The sequence below is a fragment of the Eublepharis macularius genome, chromosome 2 (assembly GCF_028583425.1).
Source record: "Eublepharis macularius isolate TG4126 chromosome 2, MPM_Emac_v1.0, whole genome shotgun sequence".
Taxonomy (NCBI): Eukaryota; Metazoa; Chordata; class Lepidosauria; order Squamata; family Eublepharidae; genus Eublepharis; species Eublepharis macularius.
In genome coordinates, this window is record NC_072791.1 from 166,556,821 (window position 1) to 166,573,713 (window position 16,893).

Sequence of the window (16,893 nt, forward strand, 5' to 3'; positions counted from 1 at the left end):
AAAAGAAAAAAGAAAACTTTTTAGATGATAGACAACATCAAAAAAATCCACACACACAACAGGGTGGGCAATTCCCCCTTCCTATGGCATTCTCCAACTCTCCCTTACATGTTGCTTCCAGGGGGATCCCCTATCTACCAGGAGAAGCATTTCAGGGGCCATTGTGGGAGCTGCATTAGGAGAAGGAAAACATGCTTCTGTATACAGTTTAGTCAGAATCCAAACCAATATAAACACAGAGTATAAAAAGAAACTATATTTAAAGAAATATCATTATGTTAAGAATAGTTAATATAAGAATAAGCTCACTGTCATGTATCCCTGACTAGTTCCTAAACTTCATTCAAAGATAAGTGGACTCTTACATGATTGATAACCATTCAATAAAGTAGTTGCAACAACTCTGTAAGCAGAAATCCTCATGCTTCTAGAAAAATTAGTGTAGACTCAACCCCTAGTGTTCTTGTTGTCACCATCTCATACACCACTTGGTTCAGCAAGGCCTATGTTGCGCAATTTGGGAAACACAGCTAAGCAGTAAACCTAGCTGTAAAATTCTGGAATGGAAATCCCAGGACCAAGCTTGCTCCCTCTGACCTTGAAACTCTGCCCCACTTCTCTGTGGAAAAAGGAACTACAGTATACATCTTTTCAGAGACATACATCATATAATTTTTAAAAATGAGTGTCATTCTTTCAAGTCTGCCACCACTACCCACACCTCAGCTGAACCAATGTATTAAACCTGAGTTCCAGGACTACATTCTAATTAGCCCAGATTGAACTGAGACTATGGCGGGGGGGGGGGGTTCCCCCATTTTTTAAAAAGTTTCTCCTGTAATGTATTGCATGGCTTGATTACCCAAGGCATTCTGATTTGACAAATCTAATTAATCCACTCCAGACATCTCTGGCACTATTTTCCTTCCTTCACTGAATTTGGCACAGTTTTCACTGTTTATCTGCATGGGCTAAACTGGTAGGAACATTTGGTACAAGGGTCTTGCTTTGGTCTATAGAGCAGTATGACATAGTCTGTAGGCCATCACTGACTATGAGTTCACTGAGTGTCCCTTTCAAAAGGCACATTGTGAATTCTAACACGTTGATAGTGTATGAGAATGTAATTTGTCAGGTGTGACTGAATCTTACACACACCTTGAAATACTGGACAAATCTGCAAGGCAACATGATCATCAACAGTGCTGGAAATTAAAACATCTGAGCAGAGTATATTACGTTGCTAAGTGATCTCTGAGGATTCTTAACTGGACTAGGGTTCTAATGCATTTCCCTAACCCTATAATCCCACTCCTCCTACCCCCTCTGTTTTCTTTCTCTGCTTACATATTTGGAACACTCAGCAGGAGCCATTCTAAAAATTTTATTTATCTGGGACTCTGGGTCTAGCTCTTGTTTATACTTGGACTCTGGGTACCAAAAGTGATATCTAAGCAAAAATTCACTTCTATTGAATAGATCACACTTAAATCCTTGCTTGATCTAGATCTTGATTTCAGACTTTCAGCCAACATTAAAGTGAATTTTAGCAACAACCTAATGTGATGCAACCTTACTAAAATATACATCTGCCATTTGTGAGAAGCAAGACTTCAGAAAGAATGCTCAGTAATACCGTCACTTGCCACCTGAATTGCAACTGCAGACACAGTTGGAAACAACTCCAGAAATTCTACTAAAATGAAATACAGTGATTTCACATATATGTAACAATTTAAAAATGAAATAAAGAAATAGGCTATAAACAGCAGCATGCCATGATGTTGACCTGCTGTTCTGGCAATTTACCTTCTTGGGAGAGGACAATAAACTTTGATGATTTGATGACTTTCCCATCCAGAGTCCAGGTGACAGCAGCGAGTGGATCTGAGGAAACCCGACACTGCAAGAATAATTTCTCACCCTCTGTTACACGGATATCCTGCAGCTTTTCTGTAAAAGATGGTGCTGTTCTCTTGGACTCTGCTTTGTTATCCTCTACCTTTTCTTCAATTATCCCTCCATCTACTATTGGGCAATCTTCACAGTTGATATCATTCTGATCCTCCTTCTCCACCAATTTGGAATTCAGTCCTTCAGAACTGGTATTGGCAGTCTGGGCATCAGAGTTGGTGCCAACATGCTGCGTTTTAGATTTTGAGCTGACATTCTTGGTTTCTGAAGTTGTGCTCGAATGTGGTGTTCTGGTCGTTGTGGTATTGTTATCCGGTGCCTTGGACACTGGAGGTACCTTAGCATTGGCACTGGAATCTGGTACTTTGGGTTTGGTGCTCGGTTTCTCGACTTCCAAGTTGGAATTGGTAATCTGGCCTTGAGCACTGGGACCACCATTTTCAGTTGGTGCCTTTTTCTTTGCACCAAGCACAGATCTAAAATCAGGGGTGGCTGGCTTAGAGGCTGGTGCCTTTTCTGAAACAGGTGGTTTGGGTGTGCCCTTCTTAGCCAACACTGCACGGAAGTCCACCTGCTGAGGACTATGGACTTTCCTGTCCTCTTCCGACAAGGTCTTGGGTTTGACCTGCCGCTGCAGGTTAGCACGGAAGTCCATTTGTTCAGCTGGAATTTCCTTCAGCTCCTCCTCAGAAAAGCTTTTGGTGCTGACTTTCTTTGCCAAAATGTCACGGAAGTCAATCTGTTCGGCCTCCTGTTGCCTCAGTTTTTCCTCTGTGCTTTCTCGAGTTTCCACTCGCCTTTTGAGAACCCCTCGGACGTCCTCCTGCTCCTCCTCAACTTGCTGGGCTTCACCAGTACTTCTTCTGAAGCTACCAATGCTCCTGGATGTTAGTGTATCATGATCATTAGCATCTCTTCGTTCTGTCTGCCTTCCACTGCAAGCAGAGAAGGGTTGGGTGTGCGGGGGGGGGGAAGGGGGAGAGAAAGAGAGAGAGCACAGAGCTGGTTTAAAATATCCAGGAACCACCTCAGAGCCAGAACAAAATATGTTTACAGAAAGGAAGGTTGACTGAAAGAGCACGCTCCATTAGTTTATTGCATCAGTGATGACTTCAGGAACCATATAAGGGTACAAACAAAAAAACCCCTATCTTCTCCACACTCGCTTGGTACTCTATGCTTCAGCCATATGATGAAAACAATTTGTTGGATCACATTTGGGATTAGGCTGAACTGCAGCCAATCAAGGTCTAGAAGGGAAGAGAATTAGCTGAGCAAAAAATAGCACCCACCCATGTAAGTTCCTGGGAACTGTACTTACTCTCTGAATATTTCTCCGCTGGCAACGGCAGTTTCTCTCAGCATCAAAGATACCTGACAGCTGCATTCTCCAACTGGGTTCCTGAAACAGTTAGACCAAAAATCCCCTTATTCTGATTTTGTCTGTCTGTTTGCTGGAAACTGAACAAATAGCAAATGAAAAAGGATATCACACACATACTCTAAAAGTCATGTTCTATCACTGAGTCACAGAAGATAAATGCTTTGCTTATCATTGGCTAAAGAGGAAAAAATATTCCCCCCTGCAAAGATTTTCTTCCTGTTTTGGGGTAATTCGTATAGTCTGTGAAAAACATACAGACACGGCTAACATACTTCATATAAAAGGAAAGAAAAGCCCTCCTAAAGATGTAAACTGAAGAAAAACAAATCTAAGAATCTGAAAATCCAAGCAGAGGGGGAAAGCTGCTTTCAGTGTTTAAAATCTTCCCAACACTGTCCCAGTGTTTGTTTATATAAGTCCAAGCTTTTAACTTTCCTAATGCTGAGATATTAAAAGCAGGGTCTCTTTCCTCCTCTCCTGCTCCCTCTTTCCGTTTCCTTGCCAAACAGTGCAATCAATCCTCATGGATTGTTTCAGCCTGTACATGTTTATATTAAAAAAAAATACATAAAAGTGTCACCATATATGGTGCTGAGCACTTATTCTTCCTTTTGCAGAGGAATGCCAGAGATGCCTTTTGGAAATGACTCCCATTAAAATAAGTAATTAAAATACTTTCCCCTCTTTCTGCCCCCACCATGTTATCCTTCGCAGCAGATGCATCTTCGAATGGTTCATCCTCCCCTCAGAGATGACAAACACACACACACATACAGCCAGATTTCATGGCTTTGGGCAATTATATAAACATTGCTACCACATTCTAAGGAGTTCTTCATTTTAAAAGATGACTTGATGCTTTGCCAACAGTAAAGGAGGAGGAGACATTTTATCAGAGGATGGATTTTCCAGTGTTTCCCAGTTTAAGCTCAACCTCATGACTAGAATAGAAGGATTTCATTTTTAATTTTAAAAGATTTATATCTCTGGAAACATTCTCAGGACATTGGATGTAGAAATAGGAACATGTGAATCTCCTGAGGTATTCCTTTTTAAAGAGTCCTGTCCCACTTTCAAAAATGGCTGGGATTTCAATCCATCATTAAAACAGAGATATAGGACTAAAAGAAACCAGAAGGTCATTTAATTTTATCCTTAAATTGAACCACAGTGTTCTATGCTCAGCCCACATAATGGGTTAGAGGAAGATGGCAACATCTGAAATTGTGTGTCATAAGAAACAGGAACTCTATTTTAATGAATTTTAATTTTAATTTATAAACATAACATAAAAGGGAACATAAATCCCTTTTTTAAAAACCCCACACACATAGATGATTTAACCTGAGGGATCCTGTTAAACCCATATTTTCTTCCAAGCCACCATGACAGTGATTATACTGGAATATAACTTCCATAAACTGAAGGGCCAGGACATTCAACTTGGATAACAAGTTATTGGGTATACAGGTTTGCATTAACTATTATTAGGCTGAAGAGCATACCTCTGAACCTCAGTTTAATTTATGTATTATAGTTATATCCTTTAGAAAACAGCAAGAGTCCAGTAGCACCTATAAAACTAATAAAATTTGTGGTAGGGTATGAGATTTCCTGAGCCACAGCTCACTTCTTCAGATACAGCTAGAATGTGAGTCCATCTGTCCTTGTATCTTGGAGAGTGGAGTGATTACAGAAGCCAAATGGTAATAGCCAGCTATTATCATTTGGCTTCTGTAATCACCCCACTCTCCAAATGATAATAGCCGGCTATTATCATTCAGCTTCTGTAATCGCTCCACTCTCCTATCTTGATCTAGTTATATCCTGCTTCTCCTCCAAGAAGTCTAAAGCAGCTTACACTATGATTCTCAGACTAAGTTTGGTTAAGGCATACATCAAGAACTCTACACGCAGAATCGGATGCAATCAGGCATGGACTGGAAGTTAAAAGCAAGTGAGGTTGAATGGTTACTGCAGTGCCACAAGCCAGCAATGCAGGAACCACGTAACTCAGACCTGACCAACTTCACCAACAATGGGCTCACCCATTGCCAATTGGTGGTGGTGCAGGAGGAGGCACTGGAGGTGATGCTCATTGATTCCACTGACCATGTCTGAGCTGAATATCCTCTGCAGCCTTGACAGACCTCCTGGGGCTTGGCTCTGCTTCCTCCTGGTTGCCAACAGGCCTCTAGGACAGTGGCCTACTAGGAACTTTCCTTGTAAGTTAAATGGCCAGTCCGTATCTGGATGCAATAAACAGCCTTAAAAACGATGATAATCACATTATAAGAAAAGAAGACACTGTTGTGATTATGAACAAGTTTTACTGTATACACGTAGCTTAGAAACAGCTCTCCAATAACACATTTGACAGGACACTATCCTCAGACCCTACTGAAAAACACCAGAACAAATGAGATATAGTACTAACTAATGAATACATATTTCACATATATACAGGAACAAGCCTATGTGGATATGCCCCAAGAGACATGTTCAGAAACCAAGTCTATTTCAGGCATCATATATAGATTATCTAAAATAAACAGACCTGGCAACCTCTGCTATCCCATTGCTTCAATTATTATGGCATAATCTAGGTAGAAATTTCTGTCTCTTTCCTCAGTTCCTATACCACCAACATCCCAGATTTGTGAGATTCTACAGTCCACTGACAATCCTCCACAACTACAATCCATTGACAATCCTCCACAAAATACAATCCTGACACCAGGGTCACCAGGCTCCCACTGGGGGCATGTGATTCCCCATGCCCAGCCAGAGCTTTTAGCTGCTACTCAGCTGCCAAGTAGGAGGAAAAAAAGAGGGAGAAACTGGTGGGCTTACTGGGCAGTGTGGGCCCTTGCCAGAATACACTGGCATCACTTCCTGTGTGCCCAGAAGGGACAGCAACACGTTGCCAGGTGAAACACACACATTTGGGCAAAACCCATAGAGTTTTGCTCAAATACCAGTTCTTACAGCCAGGGCTGGATCGAGGGGGGGCAGGGGGGTAGTCTGCCCCTGGCGCCTCCAAAGAGGGGGCGCTGGGCGCAGCTGCCAACTGCCGGGAGCGCGCTGGCGGCAGCGCGGGTGGCTGAGTGGTCGTCCATGCCATTCGCCTGCCCAGCAGGACAGGGAGCATGCGGCAAGCTGGCTGCCCCCTCAGCCGGGCAGGCGAATGGCACAGAGGGCTGGAAGGCCGCCCATGCCATTCGCCTGCCTGGCTGAGGGGGCAGCCAGCTTGCCACAAACTCCCTGTCCTGCGGGGCACGCGAATGGCGCAGGCGGCCTCCCAGCCCAGCTGAGGGCGCGACTGGCTTGCCGCATGCTCCCCGTCCTGCTGGGCAAGCGAGTGGCACAGAGGGCTGGGAGGCCGTCTGCACCATTTGCCTGCCCAGCAGGACAGGGACCACGGCAAGCCGGCCGCCCCCTCAGTAGTGCAGGCAAGTGGCACGGGCGGCCTCCCAGCCGCCGGAACTGCCACCGCTCCACTGGCGGTATGCCCGCCCTGCGTGATGACGCAACTTTGTGATGTCGTCACGCAGCGCCGGGAGCACGCGAGAGGGCATCCGGACTTGGGTTGTCCTGGGCGCCGGGCAACCTAGATCTGGCCCTGCTTACAGCCCTGGTGATGTTGATAATATCACTTCCTGATGTGACATCAGCACATCACCAGCAATGTTATTACATCACCAGTGAGTATCCCCCAACTTCTAATAAATCCTCGCCTGTCCCTCACCAGTTGCCAGGGAGGACATATTCATGGGTAACTGGAGCAGCAATTCCTCAGCTTCTGTCTTCAAACACCTCTCCTCCACTTGAAATTTATCAATGGCATTTGCACAGGAACTGTGCTTAAGCAATTCCAGCAGAGTTCAACATATTCCACTCTACTCTTATCCTGAGGCCTAATGCATCTGGGTTCCCAACTTGACATTGATCATCAGATGTTAGATTAGGGGAACCCAGACCATACATGCTACAAAAAAATGTAACAAGCAGTTTGGCCCTGAGCCTAGACAAACTGACACAACAGATCAATTTTCCGGACACCACAATACAACTACATGATGGACACATCAGCACCATCTTATTAATAAAAACACCATTACATATATCTAATGCCACCGGTTACCACCCTGAGCACAACACACAATCCACCAGCTACATCCAAGCTCTGTTATAATCACATTTGTTCCACTTCCTCATCAAAGTGATACATACTGTCATACATCACCAATTGAGTTCAGAGAAAATAATTTAGTTTTAAAAAATATGGACATTCAAGTAACACATGTTTAAAACTGAGAGGCATTCTGCAAGGCATGCAAAATTATTTTTGAGCACGCTCAAGTTTCACATAACTATCAGTTTTCAGAAGTTAAAGCAAGGTTCTGTGAATTGTCAAGCACCTATGGTCACTCATGTTTCTAGCATCCATGTCAGCTACTGAAATTTCGACCTTCATCAGCCAGTAATTGGTTCACCAGAGTAACTACTGAGGTGGATAGATTCAGTCCACCAAGACCATTCCTTATGACCACCTACAAGGGCTGTCTTTTCTTTTTGGGCGTCAATATTAATCCCAAAATGCTGAAACCAAACCCCAACCAAGTCTTCCTATCATCCAAAAACCAGACCCAGGCTGCATTCAGACATCATGATTAACGGTGCTTATTTTAAATGGCTGTTTAAGAAACTAACCACAATGAATGCAGGAGGCAATCAAATAACCAGTCTGCTGGAAATTCCAGTTCATCTGCTGCTCGTGAGAGCCAACTGTAGTCAAAGGGCAAGACAAGGTGTTTTTGCTGCTTTGTAGTTGCAGCAGTGCTTGGAACAGTGGTAGCAAACAGCTGAGATTAAACCAGAGTTTCTGCATTCAGATTAAATAATTAATCAGAATTATTATATACCAGGATTCAGAAGCCAGGATGCAACTCAGGCTAAGAATTTTAATTTACAGCCCTCACCTCAGCCAGTGAGGTGGCCAGCATTCAGACATCACAGTAAACCAAGTTTATTCAACCATGATTTATAACTGTGGTTTAGTTTGATATCAGAATGAAGTTCCAGTCTCAACTCATTGAAAACTTAACATGCTTAATTGCTCTATCAGCTATAGTAAATCCAGCCCTATTTTGAAACATGCTTTCTGAATACATAACAGAGAGTATCTCTACATGAGACACCTGGGCACTTGTTTGTTACGTGCCAGGAGACATAATGTTATCTGGGAAGCATAGTTTTAAGTGATGGAGCCACCGAAGATCACCCTGGAGGGGCCAGATTCTCTCATAGCCCTCCACCACCTTTGGAGTGCTGGACTATTTCCCCTTCCGGAGCTTTTGCCCCTGCCGCCCTTGCTGGTTAAAATTTTGAATTAACCAAGCCTTGGCAGGCCAAAGGCACCAGAAGGGGAGACAGTCTGGCACACCAGAGGCTGCGGAGGGCTGTGAAAGAATCCATTCCCTCCAGAGCGATCTCTGACGGCTCTGTCTTATAAAATTGTGCTTCCCAGCTAACATTGAATCTCCCAACACATGAAGAACATATGTCAGATGTCTTGTGTAGAAAGACTCATAGAAGAAGAAAAACAGCTTATACCCAAAATACACAGAACTAAGGGTAGTAAAACGGTGGTAGAAGAATTTAGGATGGCAGCAATACTATACCTGTCACTAAAGCCCAATCAATACAGTAAGACTTGCTTTCTGTCAAATATATACCATAAGGCTGTCCATGATGCTATTTTTTAATTGTTCGAACAAGACTAAAAAGGTAGCATGGACAATCATTTATTTTAAAAAAGTTCCCAGGCCAAAAGAGTTATGTAGATTAAACAAAATTTAATAAAGCCCAAAATATTAACCATATAAGGTAATACGTGCAAGTTCAGTAAATACCGTGTAATGATATTATCAGTCAGTAGTTGTATAACTATGTTTATTAAGACCATACCAGGGAATATGGTTTTATATTTGATCAGCCCTAGAGGAAGAAATCTAAACATGTTTTTAACTAGTCAAAAACATTACAGTTGACACAATGTTTCAAGTGTATCCTTTAAAGTATAGGCATAAATTCAAATTCTACAAGATAGTGAACACACAGGCAGACAAATGTGGCCTGCAAAACTGTAAATGCTTGGTTCTAGGAACGGCTGTTTTAAAATATAAGGATGTCCATGCACGTGACAGAACAAAAAGAACAAAACAGGAAACACAACAAAAACACAACAGGAGCCTGTGATGCTGTGGAGTGCTGGTGCATCAAGAGTTAATAAGAACAGCTCAGAACTTAGTTCTGCTAACTCCATGCACCTGGGCTGGAAGTTGTTCTTTCAGCTAACTAGTCAAGGCCGTTCCAGCCGGGAGAGTGTTACAGTCTGATTTCAGAGTTGGGGAGTAAAGAGCACTGAAAAGACAGCTCTGGAAAATTACCCGTGCCTGACCCCCTGATTGGCCTAAGATATGGCAAATTCCACCCAGAGTAAGGGGGGGGATCGCAAAGTTCTTCTCCCTCAGCGATCTTTGAAAACTTTTATTTAAGATGTGGCAGATTCGGGGGGCGGAGCAACGCTTGGAAATGGTGGCTGCTCCTTTCTAGAGCTCTGGGCCCGGCCTGCTTCCAGCCTCAAAACAAAGCCATAAAAGCATCCTGATACGATGGGAAAGACAGGGGCAGGTAAGCCAAAGCCTCCCCACGCGCAGTCAGCCACAGTTAAAGCTTTTTTTGCCCCTGAAGAAGCCAAAAACTGCAATAAATCTTCAGCAGAAAACGGAGCTAAAATGGCCGACGGGGAAAGCAGTGTGGTGGGGTTAACAAAACAAGAGTTCTCAAAAGCTATCCAAATATTGGAAAGCAATATTATTGCCACCATTTCTGAAAAAATAGATGAAAAGATAAACAGCAGCCTAGAGCCCATTACAAAGCAACTCAAGGACATTAGTGAAACTATAGCTGCTGTTACTCAAACAGCTGAAAAAGCCCTTGAACTAGGGATTAATCTGCAAAAAGATTTAAATCAAACCCAGCAAATAGAAGAAGCACTATCAGTGAAAATAATCGACTTGGAGATGAAAATTAAAGCTAGAAATCTGAAGATGAGGGGTCTCCCTGAAAATGAGGAAGAACATACAGAGCTTCCTATTTTTATAATGTCCTGGCTTGCAGAAGTACTCCAACTGGAAGAAGGGGTTGCTCCCAACATCGAAGCTGCTTTTAGATTGGGATCTAGGGCAGCAAATAAATCACGCCTGCCAAGAGATATTTTGGTAATCTTTAGAGACCTACGATCAAAAGAAAAGATTCTAAGAGAGGCGCGCAGACGTGGATATTTGCTCTACAAGAACAAAGAAATTCAAGTGTTCCCTGATCTGCCATCAGAAATATTAAAAATGCGCAGAGACCTAAAGCCAATTACCAATGCACTTGCAAAAGCTAACTTGAAATACAGGTGGATTGGATCGACTTCCAAGCTCTCAGTGCTTCATGATGGAAATCTGATTGTTGCTAAGGATTTGGAAGAAGGACATGCTCTATTAAATACTTTGAACCTCACTGCTGAGCATAACCCACCTTTGAAAGATCTACAGGAAGAATCCAAGATACCAAGAAAGACTGAGAGTTGGAAGAGAGTCAGCTCTGCTTTGCAAGACAAACGTTGAAAACTAATCGCATGCAGTCAGCAGACCCAGGGTGCCTTTGTTACAAGACAAACTTTATGATCACAAAGAGGTTGGAGTGGAGGCTGGGATTCAGACTCTAGGCAATCTCCCCCCTATTTTCCTTTTTTGTCTCCTGGTTTAGGGCTGTAAAGCTCTTTTGTTTTCACCTTGTTGTAAGGTGGAAATCAGGGTGGCATATGTTATTTCAGTCAGCCGTTGCTGACTTTTCTTTTTTCTTTTGTCTTATCTTTTTCATTTTCAATCTAGTAAAAATTGTTGCTGTAAAGGATAGAAAAGGGGAGAGAGGGGGGGAATTAACAGAGGGAGGGAATGGAATTAGGGAGGGGGTGGAAGGAATTGGAAAATTGTCCTGGGGATTTGAGGTTTTGACTTGGTTGGAATGTATTGGTGTGTTAATGGATTTGATTTATGAAATCATAGTTCAAAACTGGCCATTGAACATACAAGTGGTGTTCTCTTTGTTTAGACTAACAAAAGCACAGGGAGATCTGATGGCAGATTTAGCTACATTTTTTGCTATGCACTATAAGATGATGGGGCCAAAATTAAGAGGGTCTAAAAGAACTTTGTTATATTTTCACCCTAGCCAAAATAATATTGATCTATCGCTAGACTTCTTACATAGATAATGGGTGACCAGAAATATAAAATTATTTCGGTGAATTGTAGGGGTCTAAACAATAAAATCAAACTTAAAAGAATATCAACTGCCCTTACAAGACAGAAACCTTCAATATTATTTCTTCAAGAAACACATCTGAAAACCTCTAATCTGCCAGTTTTTAAGACTTGCTGGTTTAACCAGCAGTTTCAATCCCCTGGGTCATCAAAATCCAGAGGGGTGGCTATACTATTCTCAAAAGAAACTAATTTTTCTTTAAAGGAATCAAAAATAGATCCACAAGGCAGATTTTTATTTTTAAAGGGCAGTTTAGATCATATGCTGCTAACATTGGCTGTAATTTATGCACCAAATCAAGACCAAATAAGCTTTATAGACAACACCCTAACACTTTTAAACTCTTTTGCAGAAGGAGAAATAGTTCTTGCTGGGGACTTCAACTTTATTATGAATTATGATTTGGACAAAACCCGAAAACACCACTGCCATCAAGTTAGGAGGACAGGTATCTCTGAACTATCAGGTATAATAAATAAGGCAGGCTTACAAGACATTTGGCGTATCCAACACCCAAGCACAAGGGATTATACTTACTACTCATCTGTTCATAACGTATATACACGAATAGACTATATTTTTTTGACACCTAAACTCTGTGATCTAGTTTGTTCAACTGATATAGGTGAGAAACTATGGTCTGATCATGCTTGGACAGAATGTGTTTTCAGTTTAGGGTGTAAAATGCAAAGGAAAACAAATTGGAAATTAAATACTTCACTTTTATTCAACAAACAAATCTATTCAAAAATATCCTCAGATATAAAGCAATATTTTGAACTAAATGCAGCTTGCGGTGTCTCCCAAGAACTGGTGTGGGACGCTATGAAAGCTGTTCTTCGGGGGCAAATTATATCAGCAGCCTCCTATCACAAAAAACAAAGAGAGAAAACTAGAAACGAGATAGTTGCCAAAATTAAAAGCTTGGAGCAGGAACATAAGAAATCTTGTAGCAAACTGATTTATAAACAGTTAACGTTAGAAAGGAAAGCCCTAGAAAGCTTAGAAACTGCTCAGATTCAGAAAAAATTACTTTATGTTAAGCAAAAATATTGGGTCAGGTCACCTAAATCCACTAAACTCCTTATTAAAAAAGTTAAAGAGAAAACCATGACATACGCCATAAAGGCTATCAAAGATAAAGCAGGACAAATGCATTCAAAATCTGAAGAAATAGTAAATATTTTTGCAGATTTTTATCAGACTTTATATACCTCAGACTCGCCAGAGCCTGCTAGGTTAATAGATTATATATCTAATAGAAACCTAGTTAGTAGCATTTCAGATGAACACAAATCAATCATGGAACAACCAATATCAGAATCAGAAGTTAAATTGGCAATTAAATCGCTCAAAAATAACAAAGCCCCTGGAAGGGACGGTTACCCTCCAGAATTCTACAAAAAATATATAGATCTGATTCTAACCCCATTGACAGATACTTGCAACTTTGTACTGAAGTCAGGCAAGATCCCCCCATCCTGGAAGGAGGCAGAAATTACTGTGATACCTAAAAAAGGCAAGGACACTACTGACCCCAAATCATATAGGCCAATTTCCCTTTTAAACCAAGACAAAAAAATTTTCACTTCTATACTAGCAAAAAGACTAACCTCCTTTATCACTAATTATATACATCTGGATCAGGCCGGCTTTATGCCCACGAGAAATCTCTTTGACAATATAAGAAAAACCATAGATTTAATTAACCATTGCACCCTAAAAAAGCTACCAGCTTTTCTACTATCGTTGGACGTGGAGAAAGCGTTTGATAGGGTGGAGGTCCCTTACTTATTAGGCTTACTTGAGCACATGGGATTTGGCAAGTATTTTTTACAAGCTATCAGAGCACTTTACGACTCTCCTAAAGCCATAGTAAGAGCCAATGGTACTTATTCATCAGAATTTCAAATTAGAAGAGGTACCAGACAAGGTTGCCCCCTTTCCCCTATTTTATTTGCCTTAGCCATAGAACCCTTAGCAACATCAATAAGATTACACCCCAACATAAAAGGAATCACGATTGGAAAACAAACCTATAAGACTAGCCTCTTTGCAGACGATCTAGTGTTGTATTTAACAGACCCTAGTAGCTCATTACCAGCTGTGGAAAAATGCTTAACAGACTTCAAATTGGTCTCCGGTTTGGCCATTAATCACCTAAAGTCTGAACTATACCCCATGAATTTACAGCAAGACACTACCCAGTTCATTAAAACAAACTACAAATATAAGTGGATTAAATCCAATTGGTCCTATCTTGGTGTAAAAATACCATTAAATTTGAATGAAATATGGGACTTGAATTTCAATGAGCTCTATATTTCTTTATCTAGAACATTAAGTAGCTGGAAAAGGCTACAACTAACTTGGCTAGAAAAAATCAACTTAATAAAAACTTTAATACTCCCACAGATACTATTTTATTTTCGAGCACTACCCATCTTTATTAAACCACACACCTTAGAAAGATGGCAGAAACTGCTGAATAAATTTATTTGGGCAGGAAAAAAGCCTAGGATTAGTTTTGTTACCCTGAGAAGTCACACCAAACAGGGTGGGTTAGGAATGCCTGATATTAGATTGTATTATGAGGCTACCCAACTTACTTACCTGGTCCTTATGTTGCAGTCTGACTTTAAGGCTGACTGGAAAGCTATTGAACAGCACTACACACTACCCAAAACAATGCAGGAAACCATTTGGAACTCAGCACCTGAACGTCCCAAGGCAATTAAAAACCACTTACTTTTAGCTCCGGCACTAGGGATTTGGGACAAAAATAGGGCTTCAGTAGCACCGTCCTTTTCTCCTTTTTCATGTTTTACAGGACAAAAGTGGTTTATACCTGCCCTCAGTAAAGACTCCTTTGCAGAATGGAAATCTAAACAGCTTACGACGTTTGTCGATATAACCTCAAGAGGGCAGCTCTTATCTAAACAACTGATTGAAGCACGGTTGCAAGCCAAGATTTCTTGGCTCCAATACCTGCAGGTTCAACACCTTGTAGCTGCTCCTGAGATACAAAGCTCCCTAAAGCGTGAGATAACTGAATTTGAAGAAATACTGAAATCAGGTGGCAGTGGAAGTAAGGGTCTTCTATCAAAGATTTACAAAATAATGTTGAAAGCCCAAAAAAGCAAGCCTTATTCATACCAACTGGCTTGGGAAACATACTGCGATATTAAATTTTCTGAGGCACAGTGGTCAAGCATTTGGAACTCCCCGATATTTAAGACTAATTTAATTTCTGTAAAGTCACAATCTCAAAAACTTTTGACACGTTGGTATATCACTCCTCAGAAGCTTAACTATGCCAATAAAATAATATCGCCCAAATGTTGGAAAGGATGTGGTGAGGTGGGGTCCTTTATTCACTGTTGGTGGACATGTCCTTTGATAAGCAAATTTTGGTCCGATGTAACAACTGTTATCAAACAAATGTTGGGTATTATAGTTCCTTTTAAACCTGAAACAATTTTACTTAACTTATGGTCAAGCTATGATATACCCACTATTATAAGGAAAAGGGTGGTTATGCTTTTAGCTGCAGCTAAAACAGCCATCGCTTTGAGGTGGAAGGACCCTAGACCCCCTACACTACCCCTGTGGTTTAACAAAGTTTGGGACCAGTATTACATGGAGAAGGTAACATATCAAATCTGTTGTTCTGAATCGCCAATGATACAATCAGACTTTTGGGAAGACTGGCTTCCAGTACTAGATCATTTGATTACAGAAGACATTGGTCCCAGCAAAAAATATCCAATAGACCCTTTCTTATTGTAACCTTAATAGTGTGAAACTTTTGGTTCTCCAAATATGTACGTTTTATTGTAGGCTACATGTAGGCACTTCAAATCTCTCTCTCTCTCTCTCTCTCTCTCTCTCTCTCTCTCTCTCTCTCTCTCTCTGTTTTTGTTTTACCAATTTACCTGTACTGTTAAAACTTGTTTACTTTTGTTTACTGTTGATAAATTTGTTAAATCAAAAAATTGTTGAAAAATAAAAAATGTTGTAAGATGTGGCAGATTCCACCCAGAGTGAAGCTGGGGTGGGGGACTAAAGGTTTGTGCCCATAAACTACGCTAGAAAAATGCTTCTAACCTAATTTTGCTTGTATTTTCAACCTTCCTGTCCACAGTGATCTCAAGCAACTCTTTTAAAACTACAGTTTCTAGGAAACATTGTATCACTCGATGCTTGAAGAACACGTGCCAGACGTCTTGTGTAGAGAGACTCACAGTGTATGCACTTTAAGAAGCCTTGGCCAATTTACAAGATAGAAATAGTGTGTGCAGAGTGAAAGTGACAAATAATTGAAAGGAATAATTATAATGGTAATATTTCATAAAAATCATATTTAGGACTGTAAAATTCGATTAAAAGCAAATCGAACCAACATACTTGAGTTGTATTTCATACTGCCCAGCATGATGGGGCTGCACATTCCTTATAATCAAAGTGAAGATGTCTTCATTCTGCAGAAATTCCCAGCCTACTCCTGGGGTCACTTCCTGCCCCTCCCTGAACCAGTGAACTGTAGGAAAAGGATCTCCAGCAACGGCACAAGAAATAAGAATGTTCTGCCCAACAACTGCTGTCACTGATCTTGGCTTGCTAATGAACCACGGCTGAATGCCATCCTGAGGTTCTGAAACATAAACATTAAAAAACATAAAAATATAACAGACTCCTTCACTCTAGAATTACTAGCTCAGTCTTGATATTTGTTTACTTACTTTCCTCCTGGGTATGTGCTATGATGCGACCTGTGCCCACTAAACCAGACGGATCTGTCTTTTGTGCATCCAATCTATGGATCCATTTGAATGAAAACACCACTTCATTTCTTCCAAGAAGTACACATAAAGCTGCCTTATACTGAATCAGACCATTGATCTATCATGACTGTTCTGACCGAGGCTCTCCAGGGCCTCAGGTAGAGTATTTTCATGTCACCTTCCACCTGAACCCTTTTTCTGGGGACCTTAATTTGGGACCTTCTACATGCAAATGTTGGACTCTACCACTGAGCCATAGCTCTACCATAATTGAGATAAGGCAGCATACACTGAAGGTAGAGCATATTTTTACAGTGTATAAGACAGACACAAAGCTTTCAAAGTCCATCTCCTTCCAAATCTGTATTAGAAACAAAGGTAGCAATTTAATCTCCAATAATTACCTTAAATGCTCATGGTCCATCTAGCTCA

The 16,893-nt window shown here is 41.2% G+C and overlaps 1 protein-coding gene across 1 annotated transcript in view; it reads right to left on the bottom strand.

Moving 5' to 3' along the window:
• LOC129325276 (myosin light chain kinase, smooth muscle-like) overlaps nucleotides 1–16,893 on the bottom strand; it is a 153,758-nt gene that overhangs the window by 96,890 nt on the left and 39,975 nt on the right. The window contains exons 9-11 of the mRNA XM_054972928.1: nucleotides 16,085–16,331; nucleotides 3,236–3,316; nucleotides 1,810–2,849 (exon numbers count right to left, since the gene is read on the bottom strand). Of these exons, the coding sequence (XP_054828903.1) occupies nucleotides 1,810–2,849; nucleotides 3,236–3,316; nucleotides 16,085–16,331 (1,368 nt within the window). The remainder of the gene's footprint in view (nucleotides 1–1,809; nucleotides 2,850–3,235; nucleotides 3,317–16,084; nucleotides 16,332–16,893) is intronic.